Source organism: Seriola lalandi, unplaced genomic scaffold (genome assembly GCF_002814215.2).
Source record: "Seriola lalandi dorsalis isolate HSWRI2012SDOR001 ecotype SW California unplaced genomic scaffold, Sedor1 jcf7180002054470, whole genome shotgun sequence".
Lineage (NCBI taxonomy): Eukaryota > Metazoa > Chordata > Actinopteri > Carangiformes > Carangidae > Seriola > Seriola lalandi.
The window spans coordinates 94,764-117,341 of record NW_019525023.1 but is presented as its reverse complement, the minus strand read 5'-3'; the positions used below and the strand labels follow the sequence as shown (position 1 = coordinate 117,341).

General features: G+C 40.6%; 2 protein-coding genes and 1 pseudogene across 2 annotated transcripts in view; 2 read left to right on the top strand and 1 right to left on the bottom strand.

The window, feature by feature from the left end:
* eys (EGF-like photoreceptor maintenance factor) overlaps positions 1 to 8,633 on the top strand; it is a 145,484-nt gene extending 136,851 nt beyond the window's left edge. The window contains exons 46-50 of the mRNA XM_087175489.1: positions 873 to 1,017; positions 3,001 to 3,175; positions 3,432 to 3,604; positions 3,715 to 3,876; positions 7,444 to 8,633. Coding sequence (XP_087031615.1) covers positions 873 to 1,017; positions 3,001 to 3,175; positions 3,432 to 3,604; positions 3,715 to 3,876; positions 7,444 to 8,633 — 1,845 coding nt within the window. The remainder of the gene's footprint in view (positions 1 to 872; positions 1,018 to 3,000; positions 3,176 to 3,431; positions 3,605 to 3,714; positions 3,877 to 7,443) is intronic.
* LOC147818807 (homeodomain-interacting protein kinase 2-like) lies at positions 4,779 to 6,040 on the top strand (annotated as a pseudogene).
* Positions 8,634 to 9,079: 446 nt separating the features above from the next.
* Positions 9,080 to 19,849, bottom strand: phf3 (PHD finger protein 3). The gene is made up of 16 exons (XM_023411673.2): positions 19,585 to 19,849; positions 18,121 to 18,371; positions 17,359 to 17,475; positions 15,931 to 17,257; positions 15,270 to 15,546; positions 14,822 to 14,873; positions 13,825 to 13,930; positions 13,533 to 13,689; positions 13,306 to 13,422; positions 12,940 to 13,062; positions 12,693 to 12,837; positions 12,385 to 12,571; positions 12,151 to 12,298; positions 11,959 to 12,048; positions 11,566 to 11,761; positions 9,080 to 11,476 (listed from the first exon to the last, which is right to left on the bottom strand). Exons 2-16 carry the CDS (start codon positions 18,353 to 18,355, stop codon positions 9,744 to 9,746), a joined length of 5,010 nt encoding a protein of 1,669 aa, XP_023267441.1. The 5' UTR covers positions 18,356 to 18,371; positions 19,585 to 19,849; the 3' UTR covers positions 9,080 to 9,743.
* Between the last annotated feature and the right edge of the window lie 2,729 nt (positions 19,850 to 22,578).

Sequence of the window (22,578 nt, the reverse complement as noted above, 5' to 3'; positions counted from 1 at the left end):
AAAACGAAAAGACTAGGCAATGCCTACATGCTGTACACATATACTGATGAGAGATCCTTTAAAGGAAAGCAGCTAGTAAGGTGTAAATATTGAATGATTCCACCTCTAAAGATACTTCAAATGAAAAAATATGAGAAGGAAAAATTCTTATAACTATGTCCACACTAAGGCCGTGATGAGATGTCACTTTACTTTAGAATAGATTTAACTTTAACAAAACCAGTGCAACTAAATACAGTTAACACAGTTTAGCATCTAAATAGTTGCAAAAGTGCATATAGAGATACTGTATATAAAGGATAAACTAGTGTACAGAATGAATAATATGGGAGGTCTAGAAAGATGGTATGTAGGCAGAATATGTTGGGATCCACTGTTACCGAACAATATTCCCTCATTTGATCTCATCAAACCGCTCTGTGACCCGCACTCTCCCAAACTCTTCCAGGTGTGGGTGGCGTAGGCTTCTAAATGGTGTTATAGTGAGGCGAATGTTTTTCTTGGAGCACCTCAGGTTCCAGATCATTTCTGTCCAATGATCAGGTAGAACAGGATGTTCACATAATGTAAGTGCAGTTGAGAAATCTGCAGCAACAGTGAGATGCCAGCGAGTCAGCCGAAGGGCCGAGATCCCTGGGGAGCCAATGCTTCGAAGAATTTAGTCTGTTCAGAGGTAAAAGAACGGAACTATACAGTATCAGCTACTGTGAATGATAAGTGGACGCAGGCTGAATAACTCGGTGATCAATGCAAGGTCATACATTTTGTCAGCCTTGCCAGCCAGTCTTTCAAATGAATTGTGCCCCCACACTGACGCTTACAGATGTAAGACTCCTGCTTTAGTATTGACATTTTGACTATGTCTTTCTTAGCTTGATGGACAACGTAACAGGACGGGATCGTCTCCAGGACCTCTGGTGGGCCTCAATGTTTTCAACCAGCTCTTTGTAGGTGGATATAATGAGTACACCCCAGAGCTACTCCCTCTTGGCTCCAGGTTCCGGCATGGCTTCCAGGGTAAGACTGCTACGGCTTCATTACAAACCCAACACTGCTGTCTGCAGTAAGAGCACTGGGGCTTGGAGTCTCTCTCATGATCTCTGTTTCTTTGTAAGCAGAGAGGAAGGTGTGTAATGAAAAGGGAGTTACAGGCTCAGACCAGAGCACAGAGCTTGGTTAGAGCTAGCCTGATTGTATCTGCACACACACACACACACACACACAGTTGTGTGTTTGGTGCAAATCTATTCCACAGCTGATAGGTCACTTGAACAAGGGTGCCATACAAATAATCTTTGTCATCATCAGCATCATTTATGCTCTCTCTCTCTCAGGTGTAGGAATGTATTCTGCAGGGCATTCATTGTGGCTGCTAATGTGCTGAGCTGTGGAGCGAAATTGCCATAACCGTAATAATGACAACAGCTATGAATATCATCATAACCATATTCAGCAGTCTCTGTACTATAGCAATGAAGCTTGTTATTACAAATGTCATGGCAGATCCATTTCAGGTGAACAAGAGGTTTTCATGTTTAAAGACGGGAGCGATTTTGTGTGTTTGCTTATTTATCATTATATAATTCATTTTTCTGCTCACCAAATAAAGCTTCAAAAATCAAATCAGCTCTGGAGAAGCGTCAGTTTGCCCAGGCTGTATCAGACCGTCATAGTCCCCTGTGTTGGTGAGCACTACCTGAGCCGGGCGACACTGGTGGAACCATAACCTTTCTGCTCGGGATGTAATGAGAACTCATGAGCGTCTAATCAGATCTGTGTGACCTTCCTCGAGCCCTAATCATGATGGCTGGCAGTGAACACACTGATAATGCACTTCACTCCCAGTTATCAACAGATCCTCACTCCCCTGTGGAAAGGTGGCAGAGGAGGCACTGTGGCTGCTGGGAAAAAAAAAAAAAAAAAAAATCAGTTACCCAGTTTGAGCTAACAAGAAATGGGGAAGTTTGTGTTTGCGTTTGTCTATTTAAATCTCTGTTTTCATGCTGTTTTCATGCTGTTTTCATGCGGTCATTTGCTAAAAGAGATCTTGAACCTGTTGAACCGCAGTCATTTTTTTCTGGATTTTTAAATATTGCCATGAGAAATGAGCAGAAAATGTTATTCTGAAACAATTTGAAAGTTTTGTCAGAAAATGTTTTCTGCAAAAACAAATTGACTCCACGTTTTCTCTAAGGTATAATTGTCATCGTCAGGTTTACTGGTTCGCTTACAAAAGGCGGACTATGCAGCCAAAACAAAAATAACCAGCTTTTGTTATCTTCCTTATAAATCTGCTTCGCTTTTCGATGGTCTGTGTTTTAGCCCGCCGCAACCATCACTTGAGTCTGCCAAGTAGACAGCATCATGCCATGAATATTCATGAATGAGCATGACATTTCCCCTGCATCCTGTTTATGCCAATGACTAATGCAGCAGAGAGAAGGGAGTCTGCATGTGCAGATGAGTACAAGGCTTGTGCTCAGGCCTTGTATTTATAGAAGGCCCTGTGCTCTGCAGGTACGGGCCAAAGCAAATATTGTCTTGATAAAATTGAATTATGAAAGCAAAAAGCAAATATGATGAGGGGGATGCATGATGACAGGAAGGGGGGGGCACTTGGATTCAAAACGTCTGAAATCTTGGGTGTCAGGTGTAGAGACTTTATTCCATCAAATTCAAATTCAGCATTGAATAAAGATGTGCAGATTTAAGTATGTATCTTTGATATAAAAGCCTGTGTTGTCACATGATAAAACAAACAACCATCAAAGGGATTTGTTTTAAACTCTGCACACATTATGAGAGGTGTTTTCCTTCTTACGGGCCTTATTTCAGTAGGAAACAGAACTCGGATCTTAATCACATCTTAGAGTCGACCCTTTTGTCGTCATACGAGCAAAACAAAGAATTCTTGTTTCCTCTGATAATCCTCTTTCAGATAAACGAAAGATATCTCTCTGACATTCAGTTTGGCTGCCGGTGTGTTTGTTCTTTTCGAAGGGTGCATTTTTGATGTGCAGTTTCGCACAAGAAGAGACAGAAAGTTCCAAGTACTGGGACAGCCTGCGGGACATCCAGCCTTTGGGCGCAGTGTGGGTCAATGTGGAGTCACGCCGTGCGTTCATATTCACTGCAGGAACGGGGGAACATGCGTGGACTCCGGCTCATCTGTGTAGTAAGTGGAGGGAAAAAGACAAAAAAACAATTTGGATTAATTTTCTGATTATTTATGATTCCACTCATGAATAACACATGATTGGCCTTATTATTGAGTGGCATGCACCCAAAAACTCTCTCTCTCTCTCTCTCTGTGTTCTGTTGTGACTAGACTGCAATAACCTACAGAAAATCAGTTACACAGTGCAAGTATAGCAAAAGGAAATGTCAGTGTTTACAAGCTCTTCACAGCGTCTGACTGTGTCCGTCTGCAGTTGCCAGTGCCCATTTGGATGGAAGGGAGCACTCTGTTCTGAGACCGTGTCTGTGTGTGATGTCGAGCACAGTCCCCCTCCTCTGTGTGCCCACGGCTCCACCTGCATCCCTCTCCCAAGTGGATATACCTGCCAGTGCCCCCTTGGGACTGCAGGGCTCTACTGTGAGCAAGGTTGCATCACTGAGCCCTAACTGCACCGTCACATAAGTTATTTATTTATTTAATGAGACAAGACCGCCGCTATTCAATTATTTAACCGCTGTATTGTTTTGCCTGTTCAGCTGTGACCATCAGTGATCCATTCTTCAGCGGGAACCTGTCTTCATGGATGTCTTTCCCACCTATGAGCATTAGACACAGGACTGCTTTGCAGCTGCAGTTCCAGCCGTTGTCACCAGAGGGCATCCTGGTCTACACTGCACAGCATCTCAGTGCAAGAGCAGGTGAGGACATTCACTTCCATAGTTAGGGCCATTAATAGACAAAATACTGTGTTGACTGTGCAAGAGTGTAAGAACCTGGAACACTGTTTTTTCTCTCCCTGTCCTGCCACCATGACTCACATTATACGATAAAACCAATCATTCTTTCTTCCAACAGTATAACAAAAGAATAGTACATAATAAAAAATTTGCACTTAACTCTGCAAATATGCTCCATTGTGTAGATGATGTAATGCAATTTTTTGAGCACCTTCCATAATTCTATAAATTCAAAGGAAAAATTGTATGAAACTAACAATTTCATGTTAAAATGCACCTGAAAAGAGGTTCTTTTGGCATATTGGTATCATTGTGTATTGATACCACAGGTATGTTAGATGGAAATGAATATATTAAAATAATTGTTTTTAAAATTAGTACTGTAGCTAAACTGGCATCACTGGCATAACTACTGATGTGCAAAGTAAAACTGATTTTAGTAAATGTCGAACTGTTTAATTAGCAGCATTTTACAGACAGACCATTCCAAAAACTATGTCAACAATAATGCCGCCAGTGGCAACTATCGGGGTCCAAGCAGCTCGCAAGCATTTAAATACCACAAATACCAATTGCTATTGAATTTTGGCTGAAGCAGGACTGAAGCCTCCGAGGGATGGGTCGGATTGGGACACACGTCTTACATCTAAGAAAACATGCAGTGAGGCCACTTTGTCAGTAAAGCTTCTCATGAAGAACTTAAAAAGAAAACAGGTTGCCAGTCGTGTTAAACTGTTTCAGCACTGAGGACAGCATGTGGCACCCCTGCACATCGATTGGGGAATGTTAATAGACAGCAACAGGGAGGTGCACTGTCTCAGTACCATCCCTATTTACACAGGAACAGCATAAACAAAATAGACATGGCAGTCTACAACACAGTAGACTGGCTTATCCAAATGCATCGTACACAGTCTACAACACCCCAGGCAGTGACACCAACAGGTCCTGAGATGCGGTAAACATGAGGTCAAATAACAGATTTATCAAACATTCGGAATAATTTCTTGATATATACAAGAAAAGATAATAATATGAAGCCATAAGTCACAGTTAAAGTGTGTGTAACAGTATTTAAAGTTGTTTCTTCACTTCATTTACTGTGTACTTTGACATGACAGAACAACAGGACCAGTAAACAGGAAAATTAAAAGTGCTCAAACTCAGTGGTATGACTTAAAAGTGTGTAGACTTTTATGTAGCAGGGGAGACAGACGGGATGATATGCAGCAAAGATGATAATAAGATGATGATGATCTCATTAATTAATTAATCAATTAATTAATCACTATTATTTTATAATTTAATATTATATATATTGTTATAGGTAATATTTATATAACATTTCATATTAATGTCATTAATATATATATTGATATAATATATGATTTAATATTATTTATTCATTCATTCATTTAGAACTGGTGGCAATCAAAAGATCACATTATTCAAAGGGAAGTGGGGATGCTAGACGCAGTCACAGCTTGTGACCCAGACAAAAAGAACATTATAAGATTCATGGAGAATTTCAGGTTCAACGACCTCTCTTGTCTGGCCTTCGAAATGCTAGACAGGAGCCTTTGGGACCGAATGGAGGAGAGGAAGCGGGAGCCATTGAGTTGCAGTGAAATTCGGCCTGTGACCCACCAGTTACTGGTTGATTTTGTGCCCTGAAGAATATTGGAATCATGTACACAGACTTGAAACCTGGCAATATTATGCTTGTTAACCACAAGGATCAGCCATTCAGGATCAAGCTGATCGATTTCGGTCCGGCCCTTCCAGTGAGCCAAGCGGAGGTTGGAATGCTCATGCGGGCAAGTGCAGGGCTCCAGAAGTGACCTTGGGCCTCCCTTTGTCTGAATCCGTTGATACGTGGGTAGTGGGCTGCATCATGGCATTTATGTACTTCTTCTCTTCCCTGGTAACTGTCCATATCACTGGATGAAAGCTATGTTGCAGCTGCTGGGCCGACCAGTTGATCACCAGCTGATTGCTGGAAAACAGTTGGATGCATTTCACCTCAGAACTGGACGAAGAGTGGAGACTAAGGACACCAGAGGAGTACAAGGAAGTGACTGGTGTCGAGGCCAGTAGTTTATGAGAGTTTTTGTGACTGGGCCTGGCATTTAGAGGATGCAGTGAAGAGATATCGAGCAAAACGCGATGATCTGGAGTATGAAGACGGGATGGCATTTTTAGACCTCCTGAATGGGCGCCTATATCCAGTTACTGAATACAGAGTTACTCCCCCCTCTCTCCCTCCCTTTCTCTCTCTCAGCCCAACCGGTCGAGGCAGATGGCTGCCCACCTTGAGTCTGGTTCCCTTTTCCCATCAAAAGGGAGTTTTTCCTCTCTGCTGTCGCGCAGTGCTCGCTCATGGTGGGAACTGTTGGGTTTTCTTGGTGATGGGGTGGTCACTGATCTGGGCTTAATGTGAACTGTGCTCAATAATCAATAATAAAACAATAATAAAAAACAAATGAATGTGTGATGTATTATTTTCATTTATTTGCTTTTATTTTATACATTTTCTTGAGAATTTTTGGATACGAAAAATGCTTGAAAACTCATTTATGGAATAAGATCAAAACTATGATGTACTACTTAACTACTTAAATTGCTTTACATTAAATACAAGGAATAAAAGTAATAAATCAAAAACCCTGAAACTAAACCAAAATAAAATATATATATCTGCTAGCGGCAATTATCGGGGTCCAAGCAGCTCGCAAGCATTTAAATACCACATGTACGAATTTTAGACCTAATAAAGTCTCAAAATTAAAGCCTCAGCTCAAAAAACAACAACAAAAAAAACCTCTAGTTTAGTTGTTGCAAACCTGGACGTCACAAGATGAATCTGGAGGTCCTCAAGATGATTCACAGGACAGGCTGAAAAGAAAAAATTTTGTTCTGCTACTCAAATTAGGATTCTTTTATCTGACTTCTCTTTGAACTTGTTTCTTGTGAAATCCTGGAAGGTTTTACCTCGTTGCGCCTTTAACAGTTACTCAAATGATAGAATTTTTTATTAAAATTGATTTGGTCACAACACACTGCACTCTGAACCAAAAACCCCAGCTTTACTTCAACATTAGAGACCTGGAACATGCAGAGACAAAAAATGTGAAATGAAATAAAATCAAACAAACTATGAAAAGCATGTAACAAAAAATAAAATAATTAAATCTAAGAAATACTAGTTAATTTGTGCTGGATTTTAGGGTCATTAAATGAAAATCCATGCTGCTCTGAGAGGCTTATAGAAGAAAGAGTCTTTCATATTCAGCTTGTAGATTAGCTTTTATTTTTTAAAGCCTTCAAGATAGAGATGAGCAGAATTTTGCATGTTGCTCACAATGTTTAAATATTACATTAAAAAAATTAAACAGTAATGTGTCTCTCCAAAACAATGTCCTTGTAACTGTTATTGCTGTGAACAGGTTACATTGAAACTAGTTTCTACTGTACAAATAAGTGCACTGAGTCTGTATTACTAGACTGCTGTTTTATTTCTTCCTGCAGGAGACTTTTTCTGCCTCTCCTTGAAATCTGGGTTTGTCCAGCTGCGGTTCAATCTGGGAGATGGCACCCACATGCTGCAGTCCGTTGGGCGAGTGGACTCGCGCGGCAGGACCTGGCACACGGTGAAGGCTGGCCGAATTGGACAGCAAGGCTTCCTCAGTCTGGATAATGAAGAGGTTATAGAGAATGTGACTGAAGGGATGACCACCCTCGATGTCGCTACAGACATCTTCGTCGGAGGTGTGTCCACTCTGAGTTTCGTCTCCACGGATGCAACCGAAGGGGAGCCAATGGGCTTCACTGGCGGGCTAAGAGAACTTATAGTCAACGGTCAAGAGCTTGGGTTAACAGAGGTGGGGGCAGTAGGTGGAGCAAACGTAGGGGACTGGGATGGGACGGCCTGTGGGTACAAGGTGTGCCAAAATGGAGGTCACTGCAGGGCAGCGAGTCACTCATTCACATGTATATGCCCACCACCATGGACTGGCTCTGTGTGCAACCAGTCTGTCAGCTGTGCAAACAACATGTGCATACACGGCTCCTTGTGCGCTCCATTCAATATGACCTCATACCGCTGCATGTGCCCCTTAGGACTGGGAGGGAGGTACTGTGACACAGAAATATCCATAGACACACTAAAGTTTGTGGGAAACTCGTTTGTTAGATACTGGGACCCGAGATACAACGTGAGAAATTTAAAATACACACAGGTTTCTTTCAGCTTCCGCACAAGCTCAAATGCGAGTCTGATCATGTGGATGGGAAAGGCAGAGCACGAAGATGACGACTACCTCGCAATTGGACTCGAGAGTGGCCACCTGAAAATTGCAGTCAATCTCGGAGAGAGACTTTCCCTCCCATTAACTTTCAGAAATCTTACACTGTGCTGCAACAAATGGCATAATGTCTCCCTATCACTAAAAAGCACTGTCATTCAGGTGTTCCTGAATAGTACCAGAATCCTTTTTGAAGATGTGGACCCATTTGAGCGCTATGTGGCCTTAAACTATGGGGGTCAACTTTATTTTGGAGGGTTCGAATTACACAGAAACATATCGGTTGTCACTTCTGGGTTGTTTTCAAAGGGCTTTGAAGGAAATCTTAAAAATGTTCATTTGTTTGAAGATACCAAACCAGTGCTGTTTCTCAAAAATAGTGAAGGTTTTAATGTTCATGAGGGAAATGAATAGTGGTGAAGATGTAACTCCCTGCATTTACAATACCTGGAAAAAAAGCTTCTATGGTGTTTTATAATGCCCTGGTAGTGCTACACACTTGTCTGTAAGGAGACTTGTGTACCACTTGGCAAAAATTAGGTTCCAGTTTTTTAAGAGAAAGTTCACACTAAACTATATTTTACAACATGCTTCCTCAACACTTCATAGCTCAGGTTTCATTTTACTTTTTTATGGGTTGTGGAGATTTTACTCATATGGGTACATTGTCTGAATCAGAACTCTGTAAAAGGACAAATTTCAACAATCAAATAACATGAATTCAAGTCCTTTATGTCTGATTCCTTGGCAAACACTAGTGTTTTTTTAGATAACAACTTTACTGTCTAAAATCATTGTAATAGTACAATTTGAATCCAGTATCCAAGTGGTTTTTACCTTTAATACAAAGACGTGAGAAGTTTTTATAATCAACAATAAAAAAGGATTAGCTTTATTACGAACTGTACATAAACACACAGTGCAAAGGCACACTTCATCTCTAATGTATATTACAAGCCAAAATGTACATACTTTTTCAAAAGGAAGTAAGTTTATAAAATATTTAAGCAATTTAAAAGAAATTCAGTTCAGATGAAAGCAAAGCTGCTGTTTAGATCCATCCTCAGTTAAATGTTTTCTGTTACATTCATTCCAAATGTTTGAACTTAAACTTCTCACCAAATGGTCCACACATGTGTTGTAAGTTATGAGACTGTGAAAACGCTCACTGATCATTTGTAGTCAGTACAGCAGCTCAATATGAACAGGACAATAAAAGGTTAAAAATTTGAAAATGTTCCAATACCGAGTTCTTCTTGGTCTGAAAAGAATCCATGATAATCGTCACAGTCCCAACTGAAATGATATCTCATTTTGACTGTACTGTCAATAACATAAAATGGAACTTCAATAAAGGAAATGGCATATAAGCTGCAGACCGGTGTATAAAACAACAAACACACACTAGCAGCCAACATAGCTGAAGTGGTTCGAACCAGCTTAGTGACCAGCAAGCTAACAGTCCCTCTCAGAGCCCTGAATGCTCGCTAGCAGGGCTTAAAAAGCAAAATAAAAGCAACGTAATTATGAGTAACTGTCTTTTGAACTTCTCCGTCCATTCTCATAATCAGAGTCCCGTCTGTGTCTGTGTCTGTCCCTGTGACGGCTGCTGTGGTCATCGCTGTGGTGCCTCTCTTTCCTCTTCTCACCGTAACGGTCGTCTGAGTGTCCGTGGTGCCTGCTCCTCTCTCTGTGCTTGTCGTCATGGCTGCGATCATGCTTTTTCTCCCGCTCCCGGTCGTGATGTCGGCTCTTTTTCCCATGGTGGGAGTCCCTGTGGTGGCCTTGCCTCCCGTGGTGATCTCTGTCCTCTGTGTTACGTGGCCTCTCCCATGGGTCGCTGTATCGCTCCTCCAGACGCTTGTAGTCTTTGGCCAGGGTTGGAAGTTGCTCAGATGACTGAGAGTAATTCTGAAGCCCAGGAAGAGCATGTGAAGTGCTATCCTGAGGCCATGGCGTACTATGATTCTGATCCTGGGTGTTTGGGGTGGGGAAAGTGTTAGGAGGAGGGCCACTTGGGTAGTCATAGCTGCCAAGTACCTGAGGCTGTTGCTGTTGCAGAGGGAACGGTGCTGCACTGTTGTATGCTGGGAAAGCTGGTGCTGCTTGTGGTCCCTGCACTGCAGGATATAAAGTTGGAGTTAATGCAGCACCAGTCTGGGACATGCCAGGATCTTCCTTTTCACTAGGAAACGACTGAACAGCACTTTGGTTTTGTCCCTCAGGCTTGTTCTTAGCCTGAGAAAGCTGTAAATATCCTTGGTGAAATGGTGTAACTGGATCATTTCTACTGCTGCTCAGCACAGGAACAGGTTTAGGACTTGAAGCAGCTGGGTGGCTGGCTTTATCCTTTTGTAGCACCGTTGTTTTATCGTCAGTCACACTAGAATATGCTGAGGATTTTTTCAATATTCCACTTAAAGGAGGTTTTGAGCTGTTTGTGTGATCTGAAGCAGCCTGGGATTTTGATTGTGACAAAGAATTCCCTTCAGACGTTCCTTTTTCAGTTTCAGACAAAAGGCCAGCATCGCCTTTGTTTGCAGTGGCAGCACTGCTAGTTTCGGTCCCACTTGGAGCTGTTGACAAGCTTGCCAGGAACACTTCAGTCGATACATCTGGAGGCTTATCTTTCAGAGAGATGTGCGCACCATGGGTCACCACTGCAGCATCTTTTCCTGATGAGTTGTTAGCAGTAGATGTATCAGTCAGGCTGGAGAGCTCCGGTTCAGTTTTGGCAGGTTTAACCTCTTTCTTCTTGATGACAAAACGCTCTCGTGGCGCAGCAGCTGTTGGACTTTTTGAGTTTCCAGTTGATGCCTCTGTTTTCAGAGGTGGTTGGGTCTTCAGCGTGTCGTCTGCTGTTGTTGCAGGTTTTCCTCCAACATCTGGCAGAGGTGGCAACTCCCCACCCCAGCCTACTAACACACCTGGAAGAAAGCGCAGTGGTTTTTGCAGTTCCTGATTGTTGGTCTCCTCTGATGCAGATGGTTCTTCAAAAGCCTCTGTAACTGGCTCATCAACATCTTCAGTAGTGTTAAGTGGTTTGTCCTTCTCCTTTTTGTGCGTAGTAGTCAAGGAAGAGAGGAAAAATTTCTCATCCTCCTCTGTTGCTCTGGTTTCTTTAGTGGAAACAGTGATGGGCTTGATCTCAGGGATAATCCTCGCAGTTTCATTCATGTCCACAGGAAGGAAATCCTTTTTCGATCTCTGGCGAATTATGAGTCCGAGGAGAAGGTTGGCACGGTTGTTTTCTAAGCCTGTCAAATTACAAGATTAATTAACTTTGAAAGATCAGAAATGTTTGTGTAATTTACTAATGTGAAAACACATGCAGCGTTCAGGTTACCTGGCCCATCAAAGGGAACAAGCTGATGTGGAACTTTTTCAGTGGCACCCAAAGGAATGAGATACATGTCCTTCACTTGTTTCAGGTTATTGGACACCACTCCAAAACGCCTACGACTGCTGAAGTAGGCATACAGAAGAGTATAGGAGATCTCATCTTCATCTGTCTCAGGGGAGAAGCGAATCAGGCACACCTCCTTTAATAACAGAAAAAGCATGTGTCAGTAAAATCTTCCACCCATGTACAAGTAAAGAAGAACAATGCCTGAGCAAAGTGTGAGCTGCTCTTGATCGCAATGAACTGTATGTAATTGTGCATGATTGTTTTTTATGACTGAACTGTGCTATAGGCTACATGATCATTTTAAGAAGGAAAGCTGCCAAAAAAACTCACTTTTGTTCCACTTGCCCGAATCTTCTCCAAGTAGTCCCACACCGTCTGTGGACTGATCCTCCCGCCAACTTGAATGCTGTCTGGAAGGTCCTATTAAAAAAAACAAAAACAACAAAAACAAAAACAACCTTAATGACAGTACCTTTCAACAGCTATTAAAACTTAAAATATGCTCAGTTGTGTCCACTTTACCTCAGTTAAGTTATCCAAAACGCCTGATACTGGGAAAGCGTTTGTCACAAGCTTTGCCACAGAGTGCATGTGAATGAATCCTCGCCACAGGGATTTCAGGTTGGAAAGGAAAGCGGCTTCATCATCTCTTCCTGCTACATGATCTGACCTGTGAAAAGTATATTAGCAATGTAGCCACTTGCAAAAACAACTTAGACACAAGAACCACACAGAGTGTCACAAATTATTGCTCACCTTCCTTCATAACCGGACTGAGCGTTTCTAAAGCTCTCCTCTAAAACAGTGAGGTGCAGGTCATCGTCAATTGCAGGCGGGGTTGTGCTCTTTGTTTCTTCTGTTTTGGTGGACTGCCTCCTAACAACTGTAGTAGCTACTTTGACCACTTTGGTGGGTGCCTCCTCCACCGGGGGCGCCATACGACCTTACAGAAGCAAAAAGGTAACTAGTCTGTAACTAAAGATAGTGATATATTGAGAAAAATGTTTTGCTTAAGACAGAGTTTCTTAGCTAAGATGAGGATTGTTGCTTATGTCAGGGTTTACCTGTGCAAATTTTACAGTTTAGGTCAAATAAGTGAGACTTGTGCTGCTTGGTAGTGTCTTTCTCCGTCTTGGTACTCTCTGCTTTCTTCTCTGGGGTTTTTGGAGGTTCTGCTGAGACTTCTGCCACTGTTGGAGGAGGCTCCAGCTGAGGACAGGGGTAAAAAAAAGAAACACAAGTAGACACGTCACCCTCTTTTACTTGTATATAAATAATACAGTATTGAGTAATATTTGACCTGTCCCTTACCTCTACAGGCTCTGGTGCTTTCACTGGCTCTTGGCTTTCAATTTCAATTTCACCCTTGTGTGTGATCTTAGTGATGGGTCGTCTTTCTGCTTCTCTTTGTTCTTTCTCAATCATCTCAATTGTCTGTAAAAGGAAGAATTTATTGCTTTTTAGAGAGCTACTCAAAGTTTTGCTTTCCAAAATACAACCATCTGTAAAAACAAATAAATAAAGGACAGAATTTCAAAATATTATGTTAATACTACCTGCTGACTTTTATATCACACTTATTGTGAACTATTACATGAATTACTGTGCATCATCAGGGTGAGTTTATGCAATAACTTCAGTAAGAAATTACAGCAAACACTTGTAAGTATTACTTACATGTCGGTTCTCCCTCTGCCGCCAAGCAGCCAATTCTTTCGAGGCCAGTTCCTCAGGACTCATTCGAATTAGGTTACCAGGAGAAATTTCCCCTTTGAGAACCCTCTTACAGAGGACCTAAAAAAATACAATTAAAATAAAGATTAGCAAATGGAACCACATTTTTATTCAAACTGAAATACAATGCCAAGACACTTGGATCATGTCTGATTTAAAATGGTACTTACATTATTTTTAGTATCTTTGAGGTTAAACATTAAGCTTCTATACTTGTTCTTGTACTTGTTGTCAGTATCTTTATACAAGTGAAAAAGCTCTCTCTCCGTCTTCTTGGCAACTTCAGAGGCTCTCTCCACTGAGATGTTCAAATCGGACTCCTTCAACCTAAAATGCAGTATCACATTTGTTGCACTTAAGTAATTGTTTGTCAAGTTCTTTGACTAAAACACTTTTAAATGCAATGTCAATTTCAGCATATACTCATCATTTTTTATTACTTTTAACTCATGAAATACTTACCTCTGTATAAGGATTTCTTTCAGAGAATCACGCACACTTCGCCTGATTGCCTCCACAGACACAGGTTTCTTTGAAGCTGAAGATAAGGTCTTACTTCTTTGAAAGCCTGTGAGGACAGAGTGATAATATCTAGTGAGCAGATGAGAAAAATCTGTGGCAACAAGGATTACAAAATTATATGTTGCAAAACTGTGACACACTGACAGCTGATATGAAAAATGGTTGCAACTTAAGCTGTTACCCAATATCAAAGAAAGGATAATGAGATTTTTACCCTTTCGTTCTGCATTGAACAAAGCAGTAAAGTTGTAGATGTAGTTGTAGATTACCTTCAGTTAGCAAATCTGACCACAACGGTATGTAGACAAACTGTATTAGGCAGCAAGATGACACTGACATTGGCTTCCCAATATGGAAACAAAGAATAACAGAAGCAACACAACAAAACTGTGTGCAGCTATTTTAAGAGTCACTTACCCTACAGACACATTCCCCTTTTTGTTTTTTTTGTTTTTTTTATAACACAGTATTTGTGACTCCAGACATGTCCCCACTCACTTCGAACTCAACTGTGAGCTTTGATGAGTTTTTGAAACATAAACATTGAGTTGGGAGACTGAATTTCTGGGGAGATTATGAAAAAAATCTGCCTGTATCATTATAAATATACACAACCTTTCATCTGTATTTCTACACTCGCAACATGCTAACACCACATGTACCACCACATTGCAATGAAAATTCACCTGTCACTAGTATATGGGTAGTTGTAACATTCCAGCATTATATTTGGTTTCAGAACACTTCAAAGGTGAAGTTCACATACTTATTTTCCAGTATTTTCTCGTGTATCTAAGTAACGACCATTATTTAAAGTCTTGATCATATTTGGTGCTGAAACTTAATAAAGTTTTCATTAAAAAAAACAAAAAAAAAACACCCTGTGTTGTAGTTACTGTCTTCATTTCATCTTGTTTACAAGACTGTAATAACATACCTGTTTTATGAGCTGCATCTCTGACATCTGTGGACTGCCTTCTGTCAGGATCCTATTTTAAGAGAGAAGTGTAAAAAGAACATTAGTCATATGATTCATATTTAAAGTCAAAGAATATATCAGCAAAATGTGAAAAAGGTAACATCAAATATTATAACCTCCCAACCAAATGTTAAAAGATAATTAAATCAGGGTGAGTTTTATATGCGGGAAAATGTACTAAACTTTGGTGAATACACCATGTTAACCTCACACCCATGTGCAAACCTCCTGCAAAGTAAAAGCAAAAAGAAAACAAACCTTTGTGTAGTGGTAACACTGGCTATGATTAATATCAAAGGATGAATTAGCTGGGGGAAAAATACAATTTCTGTTCTATGTGAAAGATTAACTTTTCAATGCATGACCAAACATTTCTATTTCAAGAACTCACGGTGCCACTGCTTACCTTTCTTACTGGTCTGACCCCCCCTGATGTGAGTGTCTGGGAAGGTCCTGGTCTGGGCTTGGGAGGCATCTTATGATCCTGTACCTCAGTCTTTGCTGGTACTTCGGGTTTGGCTGCACTCGGGAGCTCAGGCTCCACCTTTTTGCTTTCCTCCTCACAGCACTTCAAGCACACGTACATCTGGTCCTCCTCCTCCATTTCACGTACTTTCGTTAGGTCGAGACCAACGCAGTCGCCATGGAACCAGTCGTCACAGCGACCGCAGCCTACCATGAACCTAGACATAGTAGCACTATTGTTAAAAGTGTGTTTGTAAATGAGCATTCTGAGCACTAGAGTACAACCTGACATCGAAAAAAAAAAATCTTAAATTCCTTTTTGTTTAACCAAACATCTGCTCATTTTAACCACACAACAGAGCATGAGGCAGTCAGGTTGTTATATAATCATGCAAATATTGTGGTTCATGAGCTCTCACCACTCAAATATTGCATGCTATGCTGGTAAATGTAGAACTATCAACAATTCAATGTTGTTTAGTTACTATCACCTTGTCACCTAAAGTTAAATCTACAACATACACTGTCTGAGTAACAAAATAACAATATGCCTTTTATATTGAACAATACTCATCTTTATTTAGGTGAAGAGCAATACTTACGTGTTATTGTGGTGTTTCTTGCACAAGCCACAACAGTTGTTTCCATCCCATGCAATGTCACTGTTAGCAGGTTGCTCCTCAGCTGTTTCCTTCTTCACAACAGGAGCGTTATCTGGAATAAACAGCTGCGGCTCATCCACAGAAATGCTTCTCGCATTTTTACTTTTCTGTCTTTGAAGGATCTTTTCTGGCTTTTTCAGCTTGGCCTTTTCCTGCCCGCCTTCTTCAGGCATCTTTAACGTATGGCTTGGACGACTGTGGGCTGGTTGGGCAGTCTGAAGTTTGGAGCTATTCTGAGGAGGAGTATGTTTGATTGGAGACTGCTGTTCACTAACACGGTTGAAGGATGTTGGGCTCTTCTTCATTACTGAGCTAGGTGAACTTGGTAATTTTGGCTTTACTTTACTATCTCCTGTGCCCTGTATCTTTTGCACTTTAGTAGCATGCTCACTTTGGGTGTTTTCTGCAGGCCTTTTCATTGGTGCAATGTCTTTCTTTTCCTTTAGAGATTTCATTTTGTGCTGGTCACCTCTTTGGATGGTTTTCGATGGCGTGGTTTGGGATACTTTATGTTCCTTGATCACATTGCTTGGTTTACATGAAACCAAGTCCTTATTCTTGACAGAGGTCAGTCCTTGCTTAGACTTAAGTATATTTTTGGCCACAATCTGTTGCTTTTCTTTAACGTCAGTCTCACTAACAGTAGTTCTGTTGTTCTCATTGCTTTGTGGCTGTTTGATGTCATCTTTTCCTTTACTGACTGGCTTTTGTATCCCAGAATCGCTCTGATTGTCAAGCTTTGTCTCTTGTGTGCAGGGGCTCCCTACTAATGTCCCATTAGAGGTCTGCACATCATTAGGATTCACATATGGGCCCAGCCCAAGGGCTGCATCATCAGCAGAGCTCTTCTCAACAACATCCATTTCCGCCACATTCTCAGGTATGGGATTCTGTACATTGACAGCATCACCCGGCAACATGGCAAACCCTATGTCCCCACCATATGAAATACCATCTTCAAAGCATGCAGCCTGGCTTGTATCAATGCTTTGTGTATAAGAGGGTCCTGGAAGCAACTCAATCCTGAATCCCCCGATTGTGACTGTCAATCGTTTCAATACAACTGTAGGATTCAACCATAATCCACCATCAAGATCTTTGACATTGATACGCCCTCCCAGAGTTAATTCTTTCTTTAGTTGGGCGCCTTTAACTCCTTTCTCAATGAGAAATGACTTCTGCAGCCTGTTGGCTGGTTTCCTTCCTGGTCGTCCTCGGGGCATGGTGTTTGTGGATGTGTTAGCAGGTTGTGGACCACCACTATATTCTGTTTCAACAAGAAGAAGGGAAAGATAGAAAATGTGTTACACCATCTGTAATTTAAAGATTTCATATTGGAAACAGAAATGTAAACAAGGACCAACTTACCGTGTACTAAATTACGTGGACGTTTCTTCTGCCTGCCAACGGGTCGCTTAACTTGTGTGGACTCTGCAGCTGTCAGTTCACTGCTGAGACCTGCGGGTGCTGAACTATCATCAAGACCTGCCAATGACAGCAAAATAAATAAATGTAGTTTATCTCCGTGTGAATCAATATGAGGTGCAAATAATCTACTAACAAATGTGTGGTACATTTGCAATAACATTGTATCACTGTATATTGTCTCTTAAAATATAATAAAATGAAAAGAAATTAAAACAAAGAAAACACAATTAAACCACAATTCAATTTTCCTCAGTTTCTGTATCCATACAGCTTTCCAAAACATTTTCAGTAAGAACCATTTAGTTTCATGACTTTTGATCTCATGCACTCAAATAAAACACTGCTGGAATGTGATATCTGACAGTACAAACAGATGTTGACACAGAGGATTTTCCCTACATGTCACCATATAAGGAAACCTGCCTAAGTGTTTTGTTTCATCAACTGCCTAAAAATCACAACTGAGCAAAACCAGAGCAAGGTAAAAGGTGCTGATGATTAATAAATTATGTTAGCAAGTTATTAGTGTAGACTTAAAACTTCCTCTACAAAGTTTTCAGGTTAATTCTGAAAGGCTTTTATTATGAAGCAGCCATGTGAACTCTTGGTAGTAGCTTATGTTAGTCAGCTTTTAATCATTGGTAATGTCAGTACCAATCTACATTTAGCCATTTTTACCATCTATTTTGTCTGTTGACATACCTGTGGAGCCAGTAACCTGAAAAGTGGAGTCCTCATTGTCCAACAGATTGAACTGAGAGCTTGCACATCCAAACATGGGATCTTTGTCACTGAGCATGTTCTTCAGTGAATCTTCCAGTCGGAGTCCTGTACCAAACTCATTACTGGCTTCACATTCCAAATTCTGTCCTATTATCAGGGAGTCATCCAACTGGTCACTGGGTATTAAATGGTTAAAGGTGTCCACAATATCCATGAATGCTGCTGCCTTCCTGCATCAGAACAACACAGACAGAGTGCAGGGAAAGCAGGTGTCAGGTGACTCATTTTGTTTAAATAAAATGATGTTAATAATTCTTCCAGACACCTATCCCAGCACCAGAGAATATATCTGAATAGGCTCAGTTGGACATCATGGTCTAATATAAGCAGGCCAGTGAGGATCTAATCAAATATTAACCGTTTTCAAAGGCCAAACTAGTTTGAGACAACTTCTCCATATAACTACTGGCAATCAAACAGTATAACAAAGTTGTAAGTACTTGTGTACTGTCCGTAATGGATCAGTGTTACATCAGAGACATTACAATACGTTAGATACATTTTAAAGTTGTTGCATATACAGTGACAGTCAGCTTAAAACTTCGCCTCTGGGTTGCCTCCATCAATAGTTTATGCTACACTGTTTGCTATCCTGCTACGTTGAGCCAACGTCGCTAGCTTCTTTTTTTTTTTTTTTTTTTGCCATTTCCGTGGGTCGTCAATATTTACATTGCCCAAAATTGTGCACTGTCGATAAGCTGACGTATCTTTAAATAAGTGAAAGGAAACTATTCCTATAACCAACTTAGAGGATCTTCAAAGAGTGAGACTAACGTAAAATGAACTGCTAGTTACCGTTTTTAAATCAAGTACAACTGCACAACTGGAGCAGGCCAGAACTGAGCAGTGCATAAACAAAAACATTACCTACTTAAATCTCAAACAGACTGGTGTGGATATTTACGCGTATTGGTTTAATATCACCTAATAAATCATAATGTCCATGTGAAACACCGAGTATGTATTGCCAGGTTCTGCCAGTGAGATGTTTGCTAGTTAGCATGCTAACGTGACAACAACCCGCTGCAGAACGCGTTGATAAGGTACAGCTAGCAAGCTAACGGTAACTTATGGTGGAAGTTACCACCCAAGATAACTCACTGTATTAAACTCCAGCAGTATCACTGTAAAAGGCATTTGCGTCAATAAACGTGTGTACCGGGAAAGCGAACATATGTTGCACAAGAAATGTAAATATTTAGTCGTACAGCTCGATGCTAAATCTGTCATTCAGGCTTGCTAAGTCGCGTTAGCATAGGCCCTGGATACCAAGTTTGTTTGTAGCCTGAGAGCTGCTAGGCGAGCACGCCCACATGCAGCTGTTACTACGCTTGCAGCTGGGATATTTAGAAATATCTGGGTCCACATATATAAAACTCTTACCCCTTTCTTGCTGCAATGCCGTATCCAATTCGCGTAAGGTTACATACTAGCACAGCTGGTCCCAGTAACTTCCTCTAACTCAGCCGTCATTCGCCCCTGGTGCTGCAAAGCCCCTGACAGGCAGCGCCGCTTGTCACGTGGCTTGTGTTTACAGGTAGCATGGCAGCTGATAGCACAGACACAACACTGTACAGCAGTTAGCTTGTCAGTCTTTATGCTTTGTAAACAAGATTTAAGACCGGTTAACTTTCTTCAACAGCAAACTATGTTGTCTGACGCTTGCTTCGGATTCACAGCTTCCTCTCCTCCCCCTCTCCTCCCCCTCTCCTCCTCTCCACTCCACTCCACTCCTTTCCTCTTCTCCTCCCATCATCCATCTGAAAGAAAAATAGAAGAAAAGCAGGTTGTAGTTAAAACTTTAGAAATCACACACAGGTAAACAGGTACAATTAACTCCATGAAATCTGATAATAATATGATCTAGACTATGGAATTTCTGAAGAATTACGATGGGATATCTGGCCTCTGGAAAAGCTGAGACTGGCTACTAAAAAAAGAGATTTTTTAATCGACATTGTGTGTATTTATAATATCCTCACCATGACTATCATTTAATTTGGTTAACTTTGGGAAAATCAATTGAAATAGAGACTACATTAGAGATAAATAGATTTGTGTGTGTGTGTGTGTATGTTTGTGGTTGTGTGTATGTTTTTGGTTGTGTGTATGAAATTAACTGCCAAATGTCATCTGTCTAAAATTATACTAAAACATATTTCTAGTGAAAACTCTGGAAATGTGTGTAAATCCATGTGTTTTGTATGTAACGTTGCAACAGTCTGTAGCAGGACTTTAACAGAAATGTCAGTCAAGTGTATAATAACCACAGAAATCAGAGAAGTCTTCTAATCAGCTGATATGAATCAGCTTTGTGCCCCACTACACTCAGGTTGCCATGGTGATTTTAATTGCTTAGTTTCTATTGAGTGAGACATTGATTCAGTTGAAAGAACTCAGGCTTACCAGTAAAAGATCATAATTACTTTCCCCTAAAACTTTATATTTTCTGAGACAATAGACTCTGCTGAACGCAGTGATATAAAATATTTGTCTGTGGTGTGAAAAATGTAACATGTGCAGTGATTTAAAAATGCCCTGCTTCCTGTTTTCCTCCTGATTTTCTGTTCTCAGTTTATATTAAAGTGATTGAGGCAGTTGGATAGTACTCTTGCTGCTTTGAAAGTCATAGTTCAAATTCTGTAAATAGCTGTTTTGATTATCACATTTTGTGAAAGAAGAGAAATCTACCTACATTCTGGTAAAACATTATGTGTGAAGAGTGAAATTTGTGGAAATGAGGGCGAGTTAAAGAGAAAATTTTTACACTACTTAAAAAGTTTCTCCCCACTCTAACTGTGATGTCACTCACTCTAGCTGTGAACATTCCGCCACATACACACCAGTGTTAAAATATGAAAAGGTCCAAAAATATTCGTAAAACTGGAACTGTCATTGTGTAAAAACTATGAATGGGATTTAAAAGTTGAACACAACCAAAAATGCTGTGAACACTCTCAGAGGCACAGCACAGAGCCACTGGTTCAGATATGCGGATGATATAGCCTCACGTTATTCACCCACTCCAGCTCAGGGCTACACCCAAACAATCCAGGCTCCATGGGTGATTTAGGAGTTTCAGGGGGGGTCAAGCTCCCAGAGGCTAACTGGGTAACTCAGGATGTTCTTTGTAGGATGTTCTGATGCCACAAGAGCCCACTCACCCAGGGAAGTTTAAAATGACATATTGTTAAATGATGTCCAGTCTGTAAAAGGTATGTGTAGACCAATATGTAGGCTTAGACTAGGCCCATAGAGAAACAGCTAAGTGACTACTCTGCTGTACTCCAAGCTGGAAGCTGCAAGAAGTATAATGGCCAAAAGGTACGTATTTTTACTCTTGATCCTTATAAGCCTGAAAATTAATTTACTCCATGTAGACAAGTTCAATTTAGCTACTTTGTTGCAGTTTATAACACTGTCTGTAATAATGTTTTTTCTTTTTGTTAACATTAGTCAGTTACCACAGACTAAAAGTCAGAATAACCATGCTACTTTTTTTTCTCAGTCTAATGTGTTGAATGTGTGATGTACAGGTTTTGTGGAGTTCTTGTTCTTGCAGTGTTTCTCAGTGGACTGAATGCATCAAGGTACATTATAGCATATATAAACATTTCCCATTAGTAACTGTGTTTATTATGTCCGCCGTATTCATCATTTGTCTGTACTTTCTGTAACGGACCAGCTTTAAACAAGGAACTATCCTATCTTTTCAATGAACTGTGGAGGTTGGATGTCTATCACAAGTTCATTATACCTGTTCAGGAATGGAACATACTCTTATTCTTGCAACACCCTTCTGTTTTGACAAAGATGCATTCTGTGTTTGAACTGTTTTGGATAGTGCCAGTTCTGTGAGCCAGGACAGCAATGTTGTACAGGATCAGGCCTCACAGCCTCTGCTCTCCAACGTCCAGACAACAAACTAAAGAACACAGCTGGTTTGGCAAAAGTGAGGAAAAGGACATTGGCAGAAGCAGTGAGAGGTTGACCCTGAATCAGAAATAATCCGTCAGAGGCATTCAACAGTCCCATGTAGAGAAAGGAAGAGGCTATTAACATTAAAACATGTTAGTTTATTTCTATTTATTAAAGTGAAAAGGTAAAATATCTGACACTGATTGCAGGACAGTAGTTACCATACGATCAGTTACGATTCTTGGTTTACTTTCTTTTAGATTAATAAGATTTAAATATTTTACTAAAACTTGAAAACATTCACTGCACATCTACACCTCTAACTACAATATCACAGTTGTGTTCATTTTTTTCTATTACTTATGGAATGCAAAAGTAATATGTAAAGAAATGTGTAAATGAAAAAACTAAATGAGGTATAAGAAGATTTATCCAGTCTAGGAGGACATTGCTGTCAGA

What these genes read in the sequence shown, in the direction of transcription:
- phf3 (XM_023411673.2), bottom strand. Translation starts at nt 18,355, where the DNA reads ATGGATATTGTGGACACCTTTAACCATTTAATACCCAGTGACCAGTTG. An exon ending in AAAGAAATCCTTATACAGAG is followed by an intron (nt 13,690 to 13,824) that starts GTAAGTATTTCA and finishes ACTGCATTTTAG; the next exon opens with GTTGAAGGAGTCCGATTTGA. An exon ending in TTCGGGCAAGTGGAACAAAA is followed by an intron (nt 11,762 to 11,958) that starts GTGAGTTTTTTT and finishes CTGTTATTAAAG; the next exon opens with GAGGTGTGCCTGATTCGCTT.